Source organism: Aethalodelphis obliquidens, unplaced genomic scaffold (assembly GCF_003676395.1).
Source record: "Aethalodelphis obliquidens isolate GAN/ISIS:26980383/991018 unplaced genomic scaffold, ASM367639v1 scaffold8, whole genome shotgun sequence".
NCBI lineage: Eukaryota > Metazoa > Chordata > Mammalia > Artiodactyla > Delphinidae > Aethalodelphis > Aethalodelphis obliquidens.
The window spans coordinates 6660404-6676494 of NW_020837952.1; the positions used below are offsets into that span (position 1 = coordinate 6660404).

Here is a 16091-nt window from a genome sequence, read left to right on the forward strand (position 1 = left end):
GCCGGGTTCGAATAATACAATTATTGTTTAATTCTGAAATCTATACCTTTAACCATCTTGTTACACCATCTTTCTAAACGTCCTATTTAATTAAAACGTGAACAGCATTCCTCTCCGCGGAAGAATTGAATAAACTGTTCCGGATGCAACCAGAACAGAACTCACTAAAATGGCGGCTCCCTGCGGGGCGCTGGCTCTCTTACGTCATCACACTGCGCTGCTGCCTCTCGCGCACAAAGTGCCAGGGGAGCAGGCGGGCAGATGGAGGGGTCTCAGCCAGTGCGGAGGGGGGCGGGGCGGGGCGGGGGGCGTGCCCTGTTCATCCGTGGCGTAAGATGGCGCTGCCCTTTGGTCGTTCGCTGTGCCTGAGCCGTTGGGGAGCCAAACGATTGGGGGTTGCCGCCGTAGATGCCCGCAGAGGTAGGATTATATCATTTTACTCTCTTTTACTTCCAAAATAGTTTCCGTCTGTTATTCCTGGAGCCCGCTCGGAGAAACAACTCCAGCCCCTTCGACTCATTCCCCCTCCCCCACCGCGTTGGTCTTGAGATTCCAAACCTGGGACACTCTCTGGTTTCTTTAAATTCCAGGGCTTCCCCAGTCCGAGTTTTTCGGATCCTTGGGCTGCCCATACTAAAGCGCCCCCACTCTCTTACCCGCTTGACGTTCCGACTCTTCCGTGTTTCCTCGTGATCTCTTGACTGCCTGTTTCAGATCGGAATATGTACGTCACTGGTTCTAGAGTTCTAGCGCACGTCATTATCCAGCCTCTTTGCTCTGCCCGCAGGCGTCAGTTTCAAACTGGAAGAAAAGACCGCTCACAGCAGCCTGGCACTCTTCAAAGGTGACACAGGTGTCAAATACGGCATGGTGGGATTGGAGCCCACAAAATTGGCCCCGAATGTGGAGCGCTTCCGGGAGTGGGCAGTGGTGCTGGCAGACACAGCGGTTACCAGTGGCAGGCACTACTGGGAGGTGACAGTGAAGCGCTCCCAGCAATTCCGGATAGGAGTGGCAGACGTGGATATTTCCCGGGATAGCTGCATCGGTGTTGACGATCGTTCCTGGGTGTTCATCTATGCTCAGCGCAAGTGGCACACCATGTTGGCCAACGAGAAAGCCCCTATTGAGGGCATTGGGCAGCCAGAGAAGGTGGGGCTGCTGCTGGAGTATGAGGCCCAGAAGCTGAGTCTGGTGGATGTGAGCCGGGTTGCTGTGGTCCACACACTACAGACAGATTTCCGGGGTCCAGTGGTGCCTGCTTTTGCCCTTTGGGATGGAGAGCTGCTGACCCATTCGGGGCTTGAGGTGCCTGAAGGCCTCTAGTATGTCCATCACTGGAGTCCCTAATCACGCTCTTGGCCAGCCTCCTGATCCAAGTGTCTGAAACCTTTTAACTGTGCCCCAAGCAACTGCTAGCTCCCACAATTCAGTGATGGATCCTCTGTGCAATATCTGTCAGCTTCCTCTCCCCTACCTTGTGAAAGCTAGGCATACAGCTACCCTCTCCCCTCCCCCAGACTATTGCCAATTTCCTAGGCTACCATGAATGTACTTTCTCTGACTTGCTTCCTTCAGTCTCTCTGCCTCCCTGTGCCCAGGACTTTCTCAGACTGTATTCAGTCCTAGGGTCTTACTTTTCAGCTTTGTTTGAATTTATTCATCACTGTGCTACTTCTCCTTCCCTTTGCCCACATGTAACCTGTTTGTTTTGGGGGCTCTACCGAATCTCTCCAGAGTAAATCCTTTCTACCTCTGGCTGGAGAAGTGGTGCAGTGAATGACTTTGCCCTTTCTGTACAGCACGTACAGAGTCTGGGCTCTGGCTCCCTCAGGTAGTGCTTTATTGACTGTGTCAGAATGAGAACAGAGCCCTCCTTGCCTAATACCTCAGTGTTACAGACTCTCAGCCCCAGACAGCTGCAGCTCTCCTCACCCTGAGTCCATCTGCCTTAATTTGCACACCTCTGACACTTGGTCAATCTGTTGCAATCATTGGACCAGTTACAACCATGACCAAAGGGGAAGAGACATGTGGGGATTAGTACTAGAAACTTTATTCTTGAGAAGTTCCATCTTCATTTCTGCTATAGTTGTAACTTGCAGAGGGAGGAGGGAGGCCTGAAGTCTTGCACAATCCATTTTGGGGCCTGTTCAGACCCAAGCACTTGTCCCCACTTGGAGCAGAGTACACTTAGCCTAAAGCAGTATTTGGGATTGAAAAGAACCTAGTGGGGTGAGTATATATGTGAAATATGTATTCTTTGGGCTCTGTATGACCCTGTGGTTCCATCTTACTCTACCTTTATGATGGTGATGCAGCTGGATGGCCCTAGGGGAGAAAGAGAAGGACTGGGTCTAGCAAAAATAATAATTTGTGTAATTAAAGTTTATTTGAGCACAAAATACTTCCTCTGTCTATAAAATTGCTGTTAGCAGTAGCAGCACTTCCTGGTCAAGGGGGGCAGATCTCTCCAGACGACTAAAGCCTGGTGCATAGCTCCTCTCTTTCTCTGTGGATATATACATGTGCGTGGTGGCTAGAGCCCCTTACCAGAGTATCTCTCTCTCATAATGGCTTCTTCAGAGAGAGGAAGAGGGGACCTGCGTGAAGACCTGGGATGATCTGGAGTGGGCTAAGCCATTAGGCTGTCCCTTAAAGAAGCCCACAATCTTCATGGATAGCTCTACTGCAGGAGTCCACAAAGGCACTTCTCTATACTCTGTCTGCCAAGGGAATGGGGTATTTTGACTCTCACTGAAAGCACTGCCCCCCCCGCCCCCCCCACCACCACTGAAGCAGTGCGGCCCTCTGTAGCATGTTTGGTGGTTATATGTTAAGTGTGTGGCCAGCTCGTGCTTCTCTTATGCAGGGACTGTGCATGCCCCATGCTCACACCATGCTTTCTAAGTTCTCTTTGGACAGGGCCTCAGCTGTTGCTTCAGCCTGAGTCTCAGATGGTGTGTATGAGTCCTGGTAATCTTGGAGCAGTTTAACCACCTCCAGGTGGTTGAACTGCACAGCATCATCCAGGGGGATGTTGCCCCACCTGAGAGGAGGAACAAAGACCATGATCAGGCAAAGAAGACATCAAGAGTGCCCTGGTTATATACATAACTGTGGTGGCTGGAGGGCCGTGGTGGAGAAGCTGCTGCCCACCTCCCTTCCCCCCACTTTCAGCTTAATCCTACTCACCTGTCCTTGACAAAAGGATTCACTTTGCAAGCCTCAATAAGGAATTTAACAACTTCAGTGTGTCCTAGGAATACAGGCAGAAGGAAAATGAGAGGGTATAGATCCTGACCCTTTTGGTGTTAACATTAGTACAGACCCTTGGCAGCTGGAGTCTGAACTAAAAGGGGAGGGGGGAAAGGCCTCTTCCCATTTTCGCTCCCTGCAGCACCCAATAAGAGCCTGCAAACTGAAGCACAGCTGGACAAAACTAGTTGCTGCCCTTGTAACCTTGAGGGCACATACAATGCGGGGTACTCTTGGTAGAAAAGAAAGGTCTTAGGATCTGCTTCCTCTCTTATTTAACCTTCAGATACCTTCAGCTGCAGCAACATGCAGGGCTGTGCGGGAGTCATAGTCTTTCTGTTCCATGTCCATGGCTGACAAGGCAAACCTGAGAGGAGTGGAAAGTAGCTGGAGTTACCCAGATCAGCCTAGAATCACTGGTATCCTTTCTGAAGTGGGGTCAGACTGGATGAGTTCCAGAAAAAGCAAAACAGAGCTTATACCAAGATCTGTAGACCGTGTACAGTCTGTGTTCTCTATCCAGATGAGACTGTTACTCCTACGTCAGAGAGATGGGAGTGTGATGGTTCCAGAAACATCACTGCCTACCTGTAGTAGGTGCCCAGTACATATTTGTTGATGTTGGTAATCCATTTGAGGCAGGGTCCTTACCAGCCTCCTAGGACTCTGCTTTTAACACCCAGGTTAATCATAACGGTGGCTACCATTAATTAAGTTCTTATCACATGGCAGTCACTGTACTTTTTTAAAAAAACTCATTTAAATGTAGTCTCTGACCATTCAGTCTGACTCTAAGGCTGAAGCACTTAACTATATTGCTATGTTGACGGCTAATGAGATCTCTGACCAGGAGTATTTTATTGTGTTTATTTGGTCAGAGTAGAAGTACCTTCGAAGAGCTGAGACATCTCCACTATAGGCAGCAAATAACAGGTTCACCACAGTTTTGTTCTGGAAAACAAATCATACCCACCTGAGATTAACTGTGACTTCGAACCCACCCATGCCCAGCTCTACCCTGTCGCCCTCCCGCATGGATGCTTAGCCAAGGGTTTTACTGAAGTGTTACGGAATATTCTCTTCTGAAATAGTCTTACAAGCCACCTGGGGTTTTCCTTACCCGAACTTCTCCTCCTTCACGCCGTGGGTCTAATTTCCGAGCGCAGTGCCTCAGGTTGTCATAGTTGTGGAAATTGAAGAGAGATACCAACTTCTAGGATTGTAAGGCAAAAAGATTGTTTACTTCCTCCCTGTACTTAGTAGGAGCTCAAAATTGCTTTATTTTCTCATTCAGAAATATTAAATACTATATGCAAAGTGACTTACTTGGCAGAAGCTGACACCCCTATAGCTGTTCCCCAGCTTGTCCAGGGGAGGTGATAGACACATCATTCCCATGATATTGGGCACCACCAGGAGGATGGCTCCTGACACAGCTGACTTGGCTGGCAGGCCCACCTTGGGGACAAAGTTGGAACTGTGGATGAGCAAGAGGTGCCCCAAGTCTGTGTTAACAAGTTAGTCTATCCCAAATGACTTCATGGGCAAGGCCACAGCCATCTCAACCTATTGGCTTGTTAATTAGCTTTTCTTACTCCTGTCCTCCCCTGCCCCCTCTTAAATTTATGGCTTCAGTAAGGAAATATTTACTGAGTATCTACTCTGTGCCTGATGATGTGCTAGGACTAGGACAAGGTCTCTCAGTTAACTTACATTCTGGTGGTAGGACAGAGACAATAAATAGGTAAACAAACAAATAGACAAAAATAATCACAACTTATGATAACATGTTAGGAAAAAAGGAGGGTGCTGTGATAGAGAATGATGTGGGAGGGAGAGCCCAGTGGAGAGAGGGTGGTCAGAAAAGCCTCTCTTTGGAAGTGACATCCTGTATGAGACCTGGAAGAGAATCACCAGCCATGTGAGGGGCGGCAGAGGAGTGGTTCTGAAGTTGCACTGTCATGTGTTTATGTGTTTGAGGGACTTACTGTGTTTGACAAACTCCCCTAAGGATTCTTGGCCTAATTGCCCGGCTGGAAGTTAGTGAGTGAGAGGCAGGAACAGGTGTCCACCTCTCCACCTTCAGAAACTCGGTGTCCCCTTTTCTTGGCTCTGGGCTCATGGCAAATGGATGGCAGGGCCAGAAGCACTCACATGGAAAGCAAACTGGCCCGAGAGGTCATACATGCCGCAGGAGTGCATGAGGCTGAGGGTGTTGCGCACTGCTTCAGCGCTCAGCACGCTCTCGCCTGTGATGGGGCAGATCCCGCCATTGGCCAGGGTGGCTGCCATGACACTGCCTGATTCACAGGTCACCTCCACGGAGCACAGCTGTGGAGACGAGGCAGAGGTGAGGGTCCGGTGTGGACCTGAATGCTGTGCTCTGAGGTGTAGAGCAATGTTCTCGACATCCTGATCCTTCAGTAAGTTCCCCTGGTGTTTCTGAAGGATGCCAGAACCACTGGAGATGAGTATCCCTCTTGTGGGTCAGAGCAAGGAAGGCAGTGTGTCCCGTTCCCTTGGCGCTGGGCTGAATGGCGGCATCTGCTTACCTGGAAGTAGAGATCCAGGGCAGCCATCATGTCCACCCCTTTAGGAAAGCACTGCAAGGAAGAAGAGGGGAGAGCGTTTCTCAGGCCATCAGCAGCCCCTGTCACACTGCCAGGACCTCAGCCGAAGTCCCCAGCCCCCATCGCCCTTCCACCAGCCACAGAATTCCCAGGGACTTGGTACCGGCCTCTCCCAGTTACCTTCTTTTCCTTTAGATAATAGCCGATGGCATAATTCCGATCCCCTGTTTCCTTCTCTGACTGGAATCTGAAGCAAACACCCAATTTAGTACTTGACATTTGAGGGATGGGTGTGAGGAGAAGGGGGAAAAATACCTTCCCTGAGAGAGACAGAACTAGATCACACATGTCAAACTAAATCAGCCCCTTTATTAATTCTCACACTTACACTGGAGAAAACTTCTGAACCTGAGAAAGCACTGGGTCCAGCTTTATTGTAAAGTGTGAAAAACAAAACCAAACCCAAAATGATCTAGTCATTTAGTCTAGGAAAATGAGGTTTTTGGTTTTGAGAGACTTGGCAAGAGAGGGCCCAGGTGCAAACTCTCACACTGTCTTTCTCATTAAGTACCAAATAGAAATGGAACAGATCCTTTTACAAAGCAAACAAATGTCCATGAAGGGGCTCAGAGGAAGCTGAAAGGCCAAGGTTCCCCTGGGATTTCTTCTTCCTAAGATTCTATCCTCCTCCTCCATTCCCCGCCCCCCACATACGTATACACACACACACACTCAAACACACATCCCCACACACATTCAGCCAATCCTGTGAACAGGGCCTTACGTGGCATTGCTGAAACCCATGTATTCATTCCCAGCCATTTTATTCAGATACTGCAAGACCTGGAAGAGAAAAAGGGGCATGGGAGGCACCCCATGCGTAAGGACCCCTAGTAAACACATAGGCTGATTAACCCTTCTGCACTCCTCAGTCCTTATCCCAGCAGGGACTTCAGGAGGCTTTCTTCCCTCACGCCAGCAGATTCCTACACCTCTGGAAATAAGGCTTCTAGTATGGGCTGGTACACCATCAAAGTGGGGTTAGAGCCAGGCACTGGGGCAGCTGGAATGGACAACATGCCATGGAGAAAAGCAGCCAGGGGCTGAGCAGTGAGGGAACTTACAAAATCAAACTTCTCTGCTTTGTTACAGTCCATCTGCAAGGAGACAAAAAGAGATATCAGTATTCTAAGCCTAGGAGGATGACAGGGAGGGTCAGAAGGATGTAGTGGAGATAAAGTGTTAGACCGGTTTTGCTACTGGGTGTGTGTTGCATTTTACAATTTTTTTTTTTTTTAACAACTGAGACTTTTTTATATCCATGCATACCTAGTGATCTTAAAAACCAAATCATTTAGATTTTATTATCAGGTAATGAGTACAGATAAGCTCACCCCAGCTATGAGTCTCACCCATCCCTGAGTCTCACTCTCATTTCCATTCTCAATGCCAACCATCATCCCTGACTCCCACTTTCATTTTCCTGATTCCAATCCTGTTCCCAAGCCCCACCCCTATTCCTGGTCCCTATCCTCATTCCTTACAACCCAGGCTGGAGGCTTCCTCTATCCTACCCCTGACTCCCATGGCCATTTCCAAGACTGGAGTGAGTGATGGGAATGGGAGGACGGTGTGTGTTGCATACATTATAATATTCAATTATATCAATTATATTGATAACTGAAATAAAGCTAAAGATTTTAGCTAAGAGTCAAGTCAGTAGGGCCTGTTTAGATGGGAGTGGGATGAGGCAGGCCCCAGATACAGGGCTGTAGATAGAGCTATCCCGGAGCAAGGGGAGAGCCTGAGCCTGGTCCATCCCCCTCCCCCCACCCCACAATTGCTTCCTGTACTCGTCAGCTATAGTGTCAACACCACAGGGACTCTGACACTTGGGTCCCTGGGGGGAGGGTTCCTAACACCACCTTCCCCAGGAAGGGCTGTGATTGGCTCTGGATTGTTGCTGCCCACACTGCTCTCAGGTTCTTGCTCAAGCCCTGGGAGACCTACAGCTGACAGGCTGGCCAGACACCCTTGCTCAAGGCCAACTCACAGCTCCAGGTGACGTGAATAGCTGCCCTGTTCTGGCCATTCACCCTTCTTTCCATGTGTCCCTCACCCACAAGTGGCCAATCAGTACCTAACAGAGCTGTCCTCCCCCTGTGTGTGGCATTTGGTCCTTCGTGCTAGGCTGGGGTCAGGACCTGCTCACTTCCCTCAGAGCCAGGAAGCTCTGGGCTCCAGACTCATGGGTAGGAGCTGGGATACAGTTCCATTTACTAACATCCTCAGAATAATTTGTGAGTCCCTGCTGTGTCTTCACTGCCTCCTGGGCACCCTCAAAGGAGTCAAGTCCCCACCAATCTCCCTGGAGAGACAGGCAGATACGAGGGATATAGGAACAAGGGGGTTTAGAGAACAGTACCTTCCAGAAGGCTAGGGTGGCACTGACCTTGATCAGGGAGCTCACAACAATGGCACCAGCATTGACCATGGGGTTATGGGGGATTCCTGGGGAAATACAAACCACCCAGAGTCTTACCAGCCACTGAGCAAAACCTTTACCGCCTGCCCACTCTGTAGGGTAAATGGGAAAGATCTCTTTGCTGGGGAGGATGGAGTGACAGAGCTGATCAGGAAGGGCAGAGAAACACACACCCTTGGGAGGAGGGTAGGGTAAGAAGGGGGCATCTGTGAGTCTGGTCTGAGCCCAGGGAGTGCTCACCTTCCTCATTGAGGGAGAGCTTATTGTAGCGCAGGCCGCTGGGCTCCTTGCCCACGAACTTGTGCACGTAGTCAGTGCCTAGGGTGCTTATGGAGATGGCATAGGTGAGGGGCTTCACACAGGACTGCAGGCAGAAGGGGATCTTTGTGTGGCCCACGGAGTGCCTGGAGGCAAGCAGGTGCCATGAAAGGGGTCGGACTATGCTCTGCCCGTGTGCCCTGCCTCCCCTTCCTCACCCAGCATCTCACCGCTGACCGTCCACAGTGCACAGGGAGACGCCCCACAGATCTGGATTTGACTTGGCCAGCTGAGGGATGTAGGCCGCCACCTGGGTATGAGTGGGTAGAGAAAACAGAGACAGGATGAAGACGTGGATGTGGAGAGGGGGAACAGAGCTGAGGTTTGGGTCAGGAGAATCTTTTAGATAAAAGCTAAAATTCTGTCTTCTGCAAGACAAACAGGGTTCCCTCCTGCCTGTTGTTCCTAGAGACACCCAAGCCTTAAGTCCTAGAAGGCCTCGTATTTCTGCAGCCCCACTCCTATAGAGATGGCAGTAAAGCCCATATAAGGTATAAAGAGAATTCTGGGGTCAGCTTCCCTTTTCTGCTCTTAGGCTTAATTACCCTGTAGGTCTCCTTCAAAGTTCTATTGAATCCTTATGTCAGCTGTCTCCATAAAAACTTCAGATTCCCTCACCTGTTCTAGAAATCACAGGTAAAATACATAAAGCCCTTGTCCCCATTTTTAGAGGTTCTGCTTCTCATCACTCATCCACTGGATTCCCAGCCCCAGGAAATCTCTGAGAAGCAAGGTATATCTGGTCCAGAGCCCTTGCCCATCCCTCAGTCCCCTGGCCCTCACTTTGCCTCCAGTGAGCTCTTTGGCATCCTCAAAGATGCGGTCCACATGGCTCGTGAACTCCTCAAAATCAGGAATGACGAACTTCTTTCGGAATGCCTGGGTCAGGAGCACAATGTTCCTGCTCACACACCTGGATCCCAGACACGATTGGGTTAGGGGGCTGGAGAGATGCAGCTGTGACTCACTCTGGAGCCATGGAAGTTGGGAACGAAGAAAGTGTGAGTGGTCATTGGGTTTGGGACCAACAGCTGTGTAACCTTTGGCATATCACTTGATCTTTCTGGGTCTTAAGTTTCTATGCCTCTAAAATGAGGGGTTGTAATGATATGTGAAGATATTCCAAGACACAGTGTCTTGGGATAGGAGAAAAAATAAATACCTGAATAATATGTATGGTAGGTCATCTTTATATTTTAAATCTTAAATTATACAAGTATGTTTACATATATTCCTATATATATATGTAAATGCTTAGGACATTATGTAGAAGATATCTACTAATCTGTTAACAATGTTTACTTCTGGGAAAAGGGACAGGGATGGGGAGAGAGGGAAAGGAGAACATGTATTTCTCTGTTGCTTGAACTTTTACAATACGTATAGGCATATATATGTGTTACTTGTGTAATAAATAAGTAATAAAGTTGAGAGGTTGAATTATCCAATCCCCAGTATCCCTTCCTGCTGTCAAAGTCTGTGTCCAAAGAACTGCTTTGAGAGCAGTGCCCTTGTTTCCGGGGCCCTCACTTTCGGAAGAGATCTCGGTCCAAGAGGCCACCACTGCTGGTCTCTCGAACCATGCGGCGCATCTGGCTCATGCAGTCCCGGAGCCGGGGATCTGACGTCTGCAGTCCAGTGGCCTTCAGTGCCTTCAGGGGAAAGGAGCCTGGTAAGGTCAGCTACAAGGACAATAATCTAATCCTAATCATTTTTCCCAATGGATAACAATTAACTCAACCCCAACTACTACAACAGGTGGAAGAAATGGGTTTGCAGACCAAGATAGGATGGAATATAACAGTTTTGAAGGCTAATAGGGGTTTCCTGCCCTTTTTCATCAAGGCAGCTGGTTTCTGAACCCCTTGGGTCAAAGTCGCAAACCAAAAAGATGGACTGAGTTAGAGGGTTGAATCATCCCACCTGGGGCAGGGATGGGATTGCCTCATCAGCCTAGGTATCTGCTATCATCAGCTATTCTTCATCCTCATGAAGCAACCCATTAGCTGCCCTGTACTTGTCCTACCTTCCTTTCCCCAGTTTCCAGAGATCCTAAGGGATCAGTGTTCTGAGCAGGTAGAGAGGAACTTACAGTAGTGAACTTGTGGATAGGGATTCGTTCCTGTCCCTCAGCAATAGTGTAGAAGAGCAGATCACCCAGACGGGACAGCATGCCACTCTCTGACGAATCACTGTTTGGGGGCAGAGACAGGGGAGGAGGACAGGAACCTGAGAACTCCTCCCTGCTCCTCCTCCTAGAACAAGGGCTTAGCAGCAGGTAGGTGTCCTCAGTCTACACCTTCTCCCTGAACCATCTGATCTACCCCTATAATTCCAACCTTCACATCGGTCCTGAGAAGTCTTAAATCCTATTCTCTTTCTTTTGTTCCTAAACTTCAGACATTTATTTCTAGTTGCCTTCTAAATACTTCCATTTCTAGATGTCCCATAGGCACTGCAGACTCAACATGTCCAAGCCTGAGATCATCTTGCCTCCCTCCCTCTGCTCCTCCTCTTGTGATTCCCATTTGGATTAATAGTGTTACCACTTACCCGGGGGCGGGGGGCAAGCCGGAAATGTGGAATCACTTGGATAATTCCCATACCTTACGTTCATAACCAACATTGGATGAATCTACCTCCATAATGTCTCTCAAATCCACCCTCTTTTCTTCTCTTCCCCTGTGCTAGCACGGTGTTGTAGAAAGAACCAGTTTGCCTTTAATAGCTGTGATCTTAATATGGATAGTAAGTCAGGTTATTTAATAAAGCTGAACCTGTTTCCTCATCCCTAAAATGAGGGTTTAACATCTGCTTCACATGGGTGATGTGAGGTTTAATTTAAATGCCATTCCATGAAAAACCATCTTTCACAAAGTAGATGCTCAGTAGCTCCTTGTTGTCTGTTACCTATCTGCTCCTACACTCTCTTGACTTGCAACCCACCTTCCACAATGTGCCAGTTATCTTTCTAAAACTCAAATATCATTTCTCTACTCAAAAACCTTTGATAGCTCCCCAGTGCCTACAAAATAAGTTCTTATTCCTTGGTATGGCATTCAAGGCTCTTTAAAACCTGTCAATATTCCTTTCCTATTCTCCACTATGCCCCCATACTCCAGTTATGCCAGGTAATAAATAGGTGGCCTAGGCACTGTCAGGCTTCCTGGCCCTTGTTGTTTACACTGAAACTTCTGCATGGAAAGACCTTTTCCTCCTTCACCTGCACAGTCCTGCTTATCCCTCAAGGTCCAGATCAAATGTTACTAACTCTGTAAAGCCTTTCCCAAACTTCTTGATTTTGCTTATGCTGCTGGTATGACACAACATACCATCTTATTGACAGAAGACAATCTCCCTTGCTCCACTGTTATGTCTTCGTGTTTTATACATCTTTGTCTTCCTAGAACTGAGCAAAGTCCCTAGCACACTACGGATCTTCAATAAAGAATCACCAAGTTACATTTCTAGGAATACCCCTGTTCCCTAAAGTATCTCTCTCACTGGATTATAGCACCTAAAAATACAGGTACTAAAGATTTTTGATCTTCAAGATTTCTTCTATTAATATGTTAACAGATTTAGAGGAATTATTTTATCAGCTCATGCCAAATATGATAACTATGAGATTAGACCCTTCAAAACCCTTAGATCCAACAATTTGACTTCCAGGTATTTACCATATAAGTGTATTCACATACCTACAAGGTAACATATTCACAGTCATTCATTGCATTGTTAGTAATAGTAACACTGGAAACAACCCAAATGTGCATCAACAGGGAACTGGTTAGGTAAATTAGGGTATATTCATATGATGGAATATTATGCAATGTAGAAAAAAGAAATGAGGGCATGCTTTAAGTATTGATATGGAATGATCTTTAAGATGTAATATTAACTAAAAGAAGAAAGCTGTAGAACAGCGTTTATAGTATATGGTACTATTTATGCTTAAAAGGGAACATATATATGTATGTTTTTTCAGGCACAAAATATTTCTGGAAGGATATATAAGAAACCAGTAAGACTGATTTAGCTCCCTCTAGGGAGATGAAGCAGGTGCTAGGCAAAAGAAGCAAGAGGGATACTTCCCACTATATATCTTTTTATATATTTTGAATTTTGAATCATACAAATATGTACATTTTACCTAATGGATATGATATATTGATATATGATTATGAATATATTATCTATTGAAACAATGCATTTAAAAATAAAAAGCCTCTCAAGGAACTTGGCATAGACTAGGCATGTGTGTGTTTTGGGCCAGGAGGAATACCAGGAGAGGGGGGAGTTCTTCTGTTTCTGAAGAAATCCAGTTGTTATAATGAGGCTGGTGCCTATAGGGAGGAAAGGATCCATGTGGTGGCAGAGGAAGGGAGGAAAAAGCTATCTGAGGAATAACTCAAGAAGGAAAGTACGCAGGAATATTTTGAGGCCAGGTCTCCTTGCCTGGAAAATGAAGGAAGACAGGAAACAATGCCACACGGCTGAATGTATCACAAGCATTTAAAAAAAAATTGCATACCCTTTGACCAAGATATGGATTGATCTGCAAGATAATGTTGGGGGTGGTGTAAGGTGCAGAATAATATGTATAGTATGATACCACTTGTAAAAAGTGGAAATAATATCAACATATATTTGCTGATATATGCATAAAATATCTCTAGAAGGTTATACAAAATATCAGTGACATGTCTCTGGGGAGCAAAATTTCCTAGGAATTTAAGAAATAATTGAACAAGTGCATAAGAATATGGAGTAACCAAATAGAAGACTGGTTAAATAAACTGATACCTCATACAATGGAATCTTAAAATGGCAAAATGGCAGCCATTAAGATGACATCATGCATGCCCACATTAAATCATAATAACAGCTGTTCATAAATGGGAAATATAGGCTACCAAAGAATAGGAATACTATGATCCTATTTTTGTTCAATTTTATATATACATATAGAGTATATATATGGGTTTAAATCATGGATAGATATTAAATATGGATATATGGTTCCCTCTAATATTGGGATCTTGATTTTCTTCTTGATACTCTATTTACCTGGTTCTTCTTTAATAATTAGAAATAAAGTTAAATATTAAAGAAACAAAACAGTAACCTAAATAACAGGGCATTTTCTCTTTGCTGCCCTCCTTATCCACCAAGAACACTTCCCCTCATGGTGTCACACTCCCAGAACCCATCCCCCTCCATGCCCTCAACTCCTGCCCAAAGGAGCATTGGTCCCAGGCCTTTACCAAGAAGTCCCTAGGAGCACAGGCAGCAATAGGCAAGAGGATTAAGGTTCCTAAAAACAATTCCAATTGTAAATCAACTATACGCCAATTAAAACAACAACAGCAACAACAAAACAAACCACTTCCATCACCTGACACCACAGGGTAAGGAAGGGTGTGTGTGGAGGAACCAGGGATGCTTCTTGCTCCCCATCCCACAGAAGGTGTGAGGGTGAGGGAGGTTAAGCCTTTTCTCTAACCCACCACCATTTCTCCCAAGGTGATTATTTGGGAAAAGTCAGGATGGAGAGTAGACCAGGAGAGAGAGGGTTTATTCTTTAAAATTTAAACATTTTGTGTCTCCTTGAGAAGAGGCTGATGGAAAAGTACAGCATAATACTAATTCTCATTAATAATAAATAGATAATACCTTATTGGATGTTACCTATCCAGGACAGGGACTCCAGTGGTGGTGAGGTAGAGGACAGAGCAGTCTGTCTGGCTACTTTAATTATGGTGTGCATGTCTTTCTGAATGTCATCAGTACATATCAATGACAAGGGAGATGGTCCATTTCCTGTTCCTGCTATAAAAAAGCAGGGACTACTTGGATAGTGTCTATGTTGGCTTCTGGGGAGGAAAAAATTTCCTGCTCAGCTCCGTTTCTGCGTCTCGAAGAAGCTCAGCCACCAAGTGTTCCAGGGCGGTGGGGGAGAGAGGTGCAGCCTCTCGGGCAGAGTAAGAACCCAAGGGAAGAGAACCCCTTAAATCAGGGAGCCGCCTGAGCAGCACATAAAACGGCTCTGACTGGCTCTGGTTTGGGAGATCTGCGTCTTACGATTCTCCCCCCCCATTATAAAGATTTTCCTCCTTCAAAAACCAATCGGAGAACCACCCTTATTCTACAGATTAGGGAGCCCTGATAACGTACACACCCAACACATACGCAAGTATCTGCGCACCAGTAACACACGAGCATCATACACGCCGAAACACAGATCGACCACACACAGACCCAAGAACACTGGGACTCTAGGCAGGCTGTTCTATACCCACGCATCCCCTAATATACACACGAGGACAGGGGAGAGAAGGAGGATTAGGATGGGCGGTGCGCACACGGCCCTGCACTCAGACACGCGCACCAAGCAACACTCCGCACCCACCTGCGCTCCCAATTAAGTACGCACCTTGGACAGGCACCATCCCGAGGACCGACCTGCCCAAACGCCTTGCCGGGCGGACGGCACGTTACCGCCCGAGCGCGGCGGACCCAAAGCCCCAAATCTAAAGGAAAAGGCATCGCAGGCCAGTAAGCGAGGAGAGGAGAAGGGAGATGCGAAGCGCTCCTTGGGGAAGGGACTCGGAAGCTAGTGGGAACGACAGTGAGAGTGCCTGTCCTCTGCCCCTGTCCCGCGAGCCTTACTGATCCTGATGCTGCGGCTGGTGGCTGTGTGGCGTCTCCCTGCCCTGCGCCGCGGCCTCACTGAGGTGGTGCCAGACGCCCCCGCCAAGGAGGGGGCTCCGGCTCAGGTGACCCCAGCCTCCCCGCCGGCAGTAACTGCCGGCCCCGCTCAGCGCATTCTGCAGAGCCTTGATGGAGCGCATCCCCTCAGCGCGCCGGCCGCTCGGCCAGAGCTCCCAGGGCTTCTGAGCGGTGGTGGGAGGGAGGGGCGGAGGAAACGCGGACCACGTGGGGCGAGCTAAGCGACGGAGTGCCGGACCTGCGGGGTGGAGAGGTGAGACCCGGTAGGTGGGGTTGGAGCAGGAGGAGGGGCCGGTCCCTACAAGGCTCGGTACACTGCCAGGTGCACCCAATCCTCGCCTAGACAAGGCGTCGATGTGGAGTGCACGCGATAGGGAACACAGAGCGCAGGGTGTCTAGTGGCTGGTGAGAAGTGGGCGGTGCCTGAGAGTTGGGATGGACAATGCCCAGGCCCAATCATTGAGAAAGTAAAAAACTTGGGGGCGGAGATAAAACGAGGCTACCCAATGAAAGCAAGGCGGTGGGCCGTCCACAAAAATCCGGCGGATTCCTCCGCGTTCCGGCTCGCTGCGGCTCGCCGTGCGTGCAAGCGCCGAGGGCGGGAAAGCTGAGGTGGGGCAGTTGTGAAGGCGAAGGACGCGGCGGCGTCAGAACGATGGAATTCTCGGAAAGAGGGGAAAGCGGTACCTCTCTACACTCGGATAAGAGTGAGCCCTGCTCAAGAGGCC

The 16091-nt window shown here is 48.0% G+C and overlaps 3 protein-coding genes across 6 annotated transcripts in view; 2 read left to right on the forward strand and 1 right to left on the reverse strand.

Moving 5' to 3' along the window:
* Positions 1-307: 307 nt before the first annotated feature.
* SPRYD4 (SPRY domain containing 4) lies at positions 308-2405 on the forward strand. The gene is made up of 2 exons (XM_027106710.1): positions 308-420; positions 788-2405. Exons 1-2 carry the CDS (start codon positions 336-338, stop codon positions 1324-1326), a joined length of 624 nt encoding a protein of 207 aa, XP_026962511.1. The 5' UTR covers positions 308-335; the 3' UTR covers positions 1327-2405.
* RBMS2 (RNA binding motif single stranded interacting protein 2) overlaps positions 339-16091 on the forward strand; it is a 103683-nt gene continuing 87930 nt past the window's right edge. Inside the window, exon 1 of one of the 2 annotated variants that reach the window (XM_027106707.1) lies at positions 339-420. The gene's annotated coding sequence lies outside the window, so the exon portion shown is untranslated. The remainder of the gene's footprint in view (positions 421-16091) is intronic. The other variant, XM_027106704.1, reaches the window with a different exon arrangement.
* On the reverse strand, positions 2373-16071 carry GLS2 (glutaminase 2). Of its 3 annotated transcripts, none has more exons than XM_027106697.1 (18): positions 15304-16071; positions 10724-10823; positions 10162-10283; positions 9415-9544; positions 8802-8881; positions 8554-8717; positions 8281-8339; positions 6953-6985; positions 6613-6671; positions 6009-6075; positions 5811-5861; positions 5413-5589; positions 4585-4716; positions 4379-4471; positions 4148-4209; positions 3549-3625; positions 3196-3259; positions 2373-3049 (listed from the first exon to the last, which is right to left on the reverse strand). In XM_027106697.1, the coding sequence occupies exons 1-18, from the start codon at positions 15483-15485 to the stop codon at positions 2893-2895; spliced, it is 1809 nt and encodes a 602-aa protein (XP_026962498.1). In that variant the 5' UTR covers positions 15486-16071; the 3' UTR covers positions 2373-2892. The 3 variants fall into 3 exon arrangements, with proteins under 3 accessions (XP_026962498.1, XP_026962500.1, XP_026962499.1); XM_027106699.1 differs by lacking the exon at positions 15304-16071 and adding an exon at positions 15068-15297; XM_027106698.1 differs by lacking the exons at positions 8554-8717; positions 10724-10823; positions 15304-16071 and having other exon boundaries at positions 10162-10266.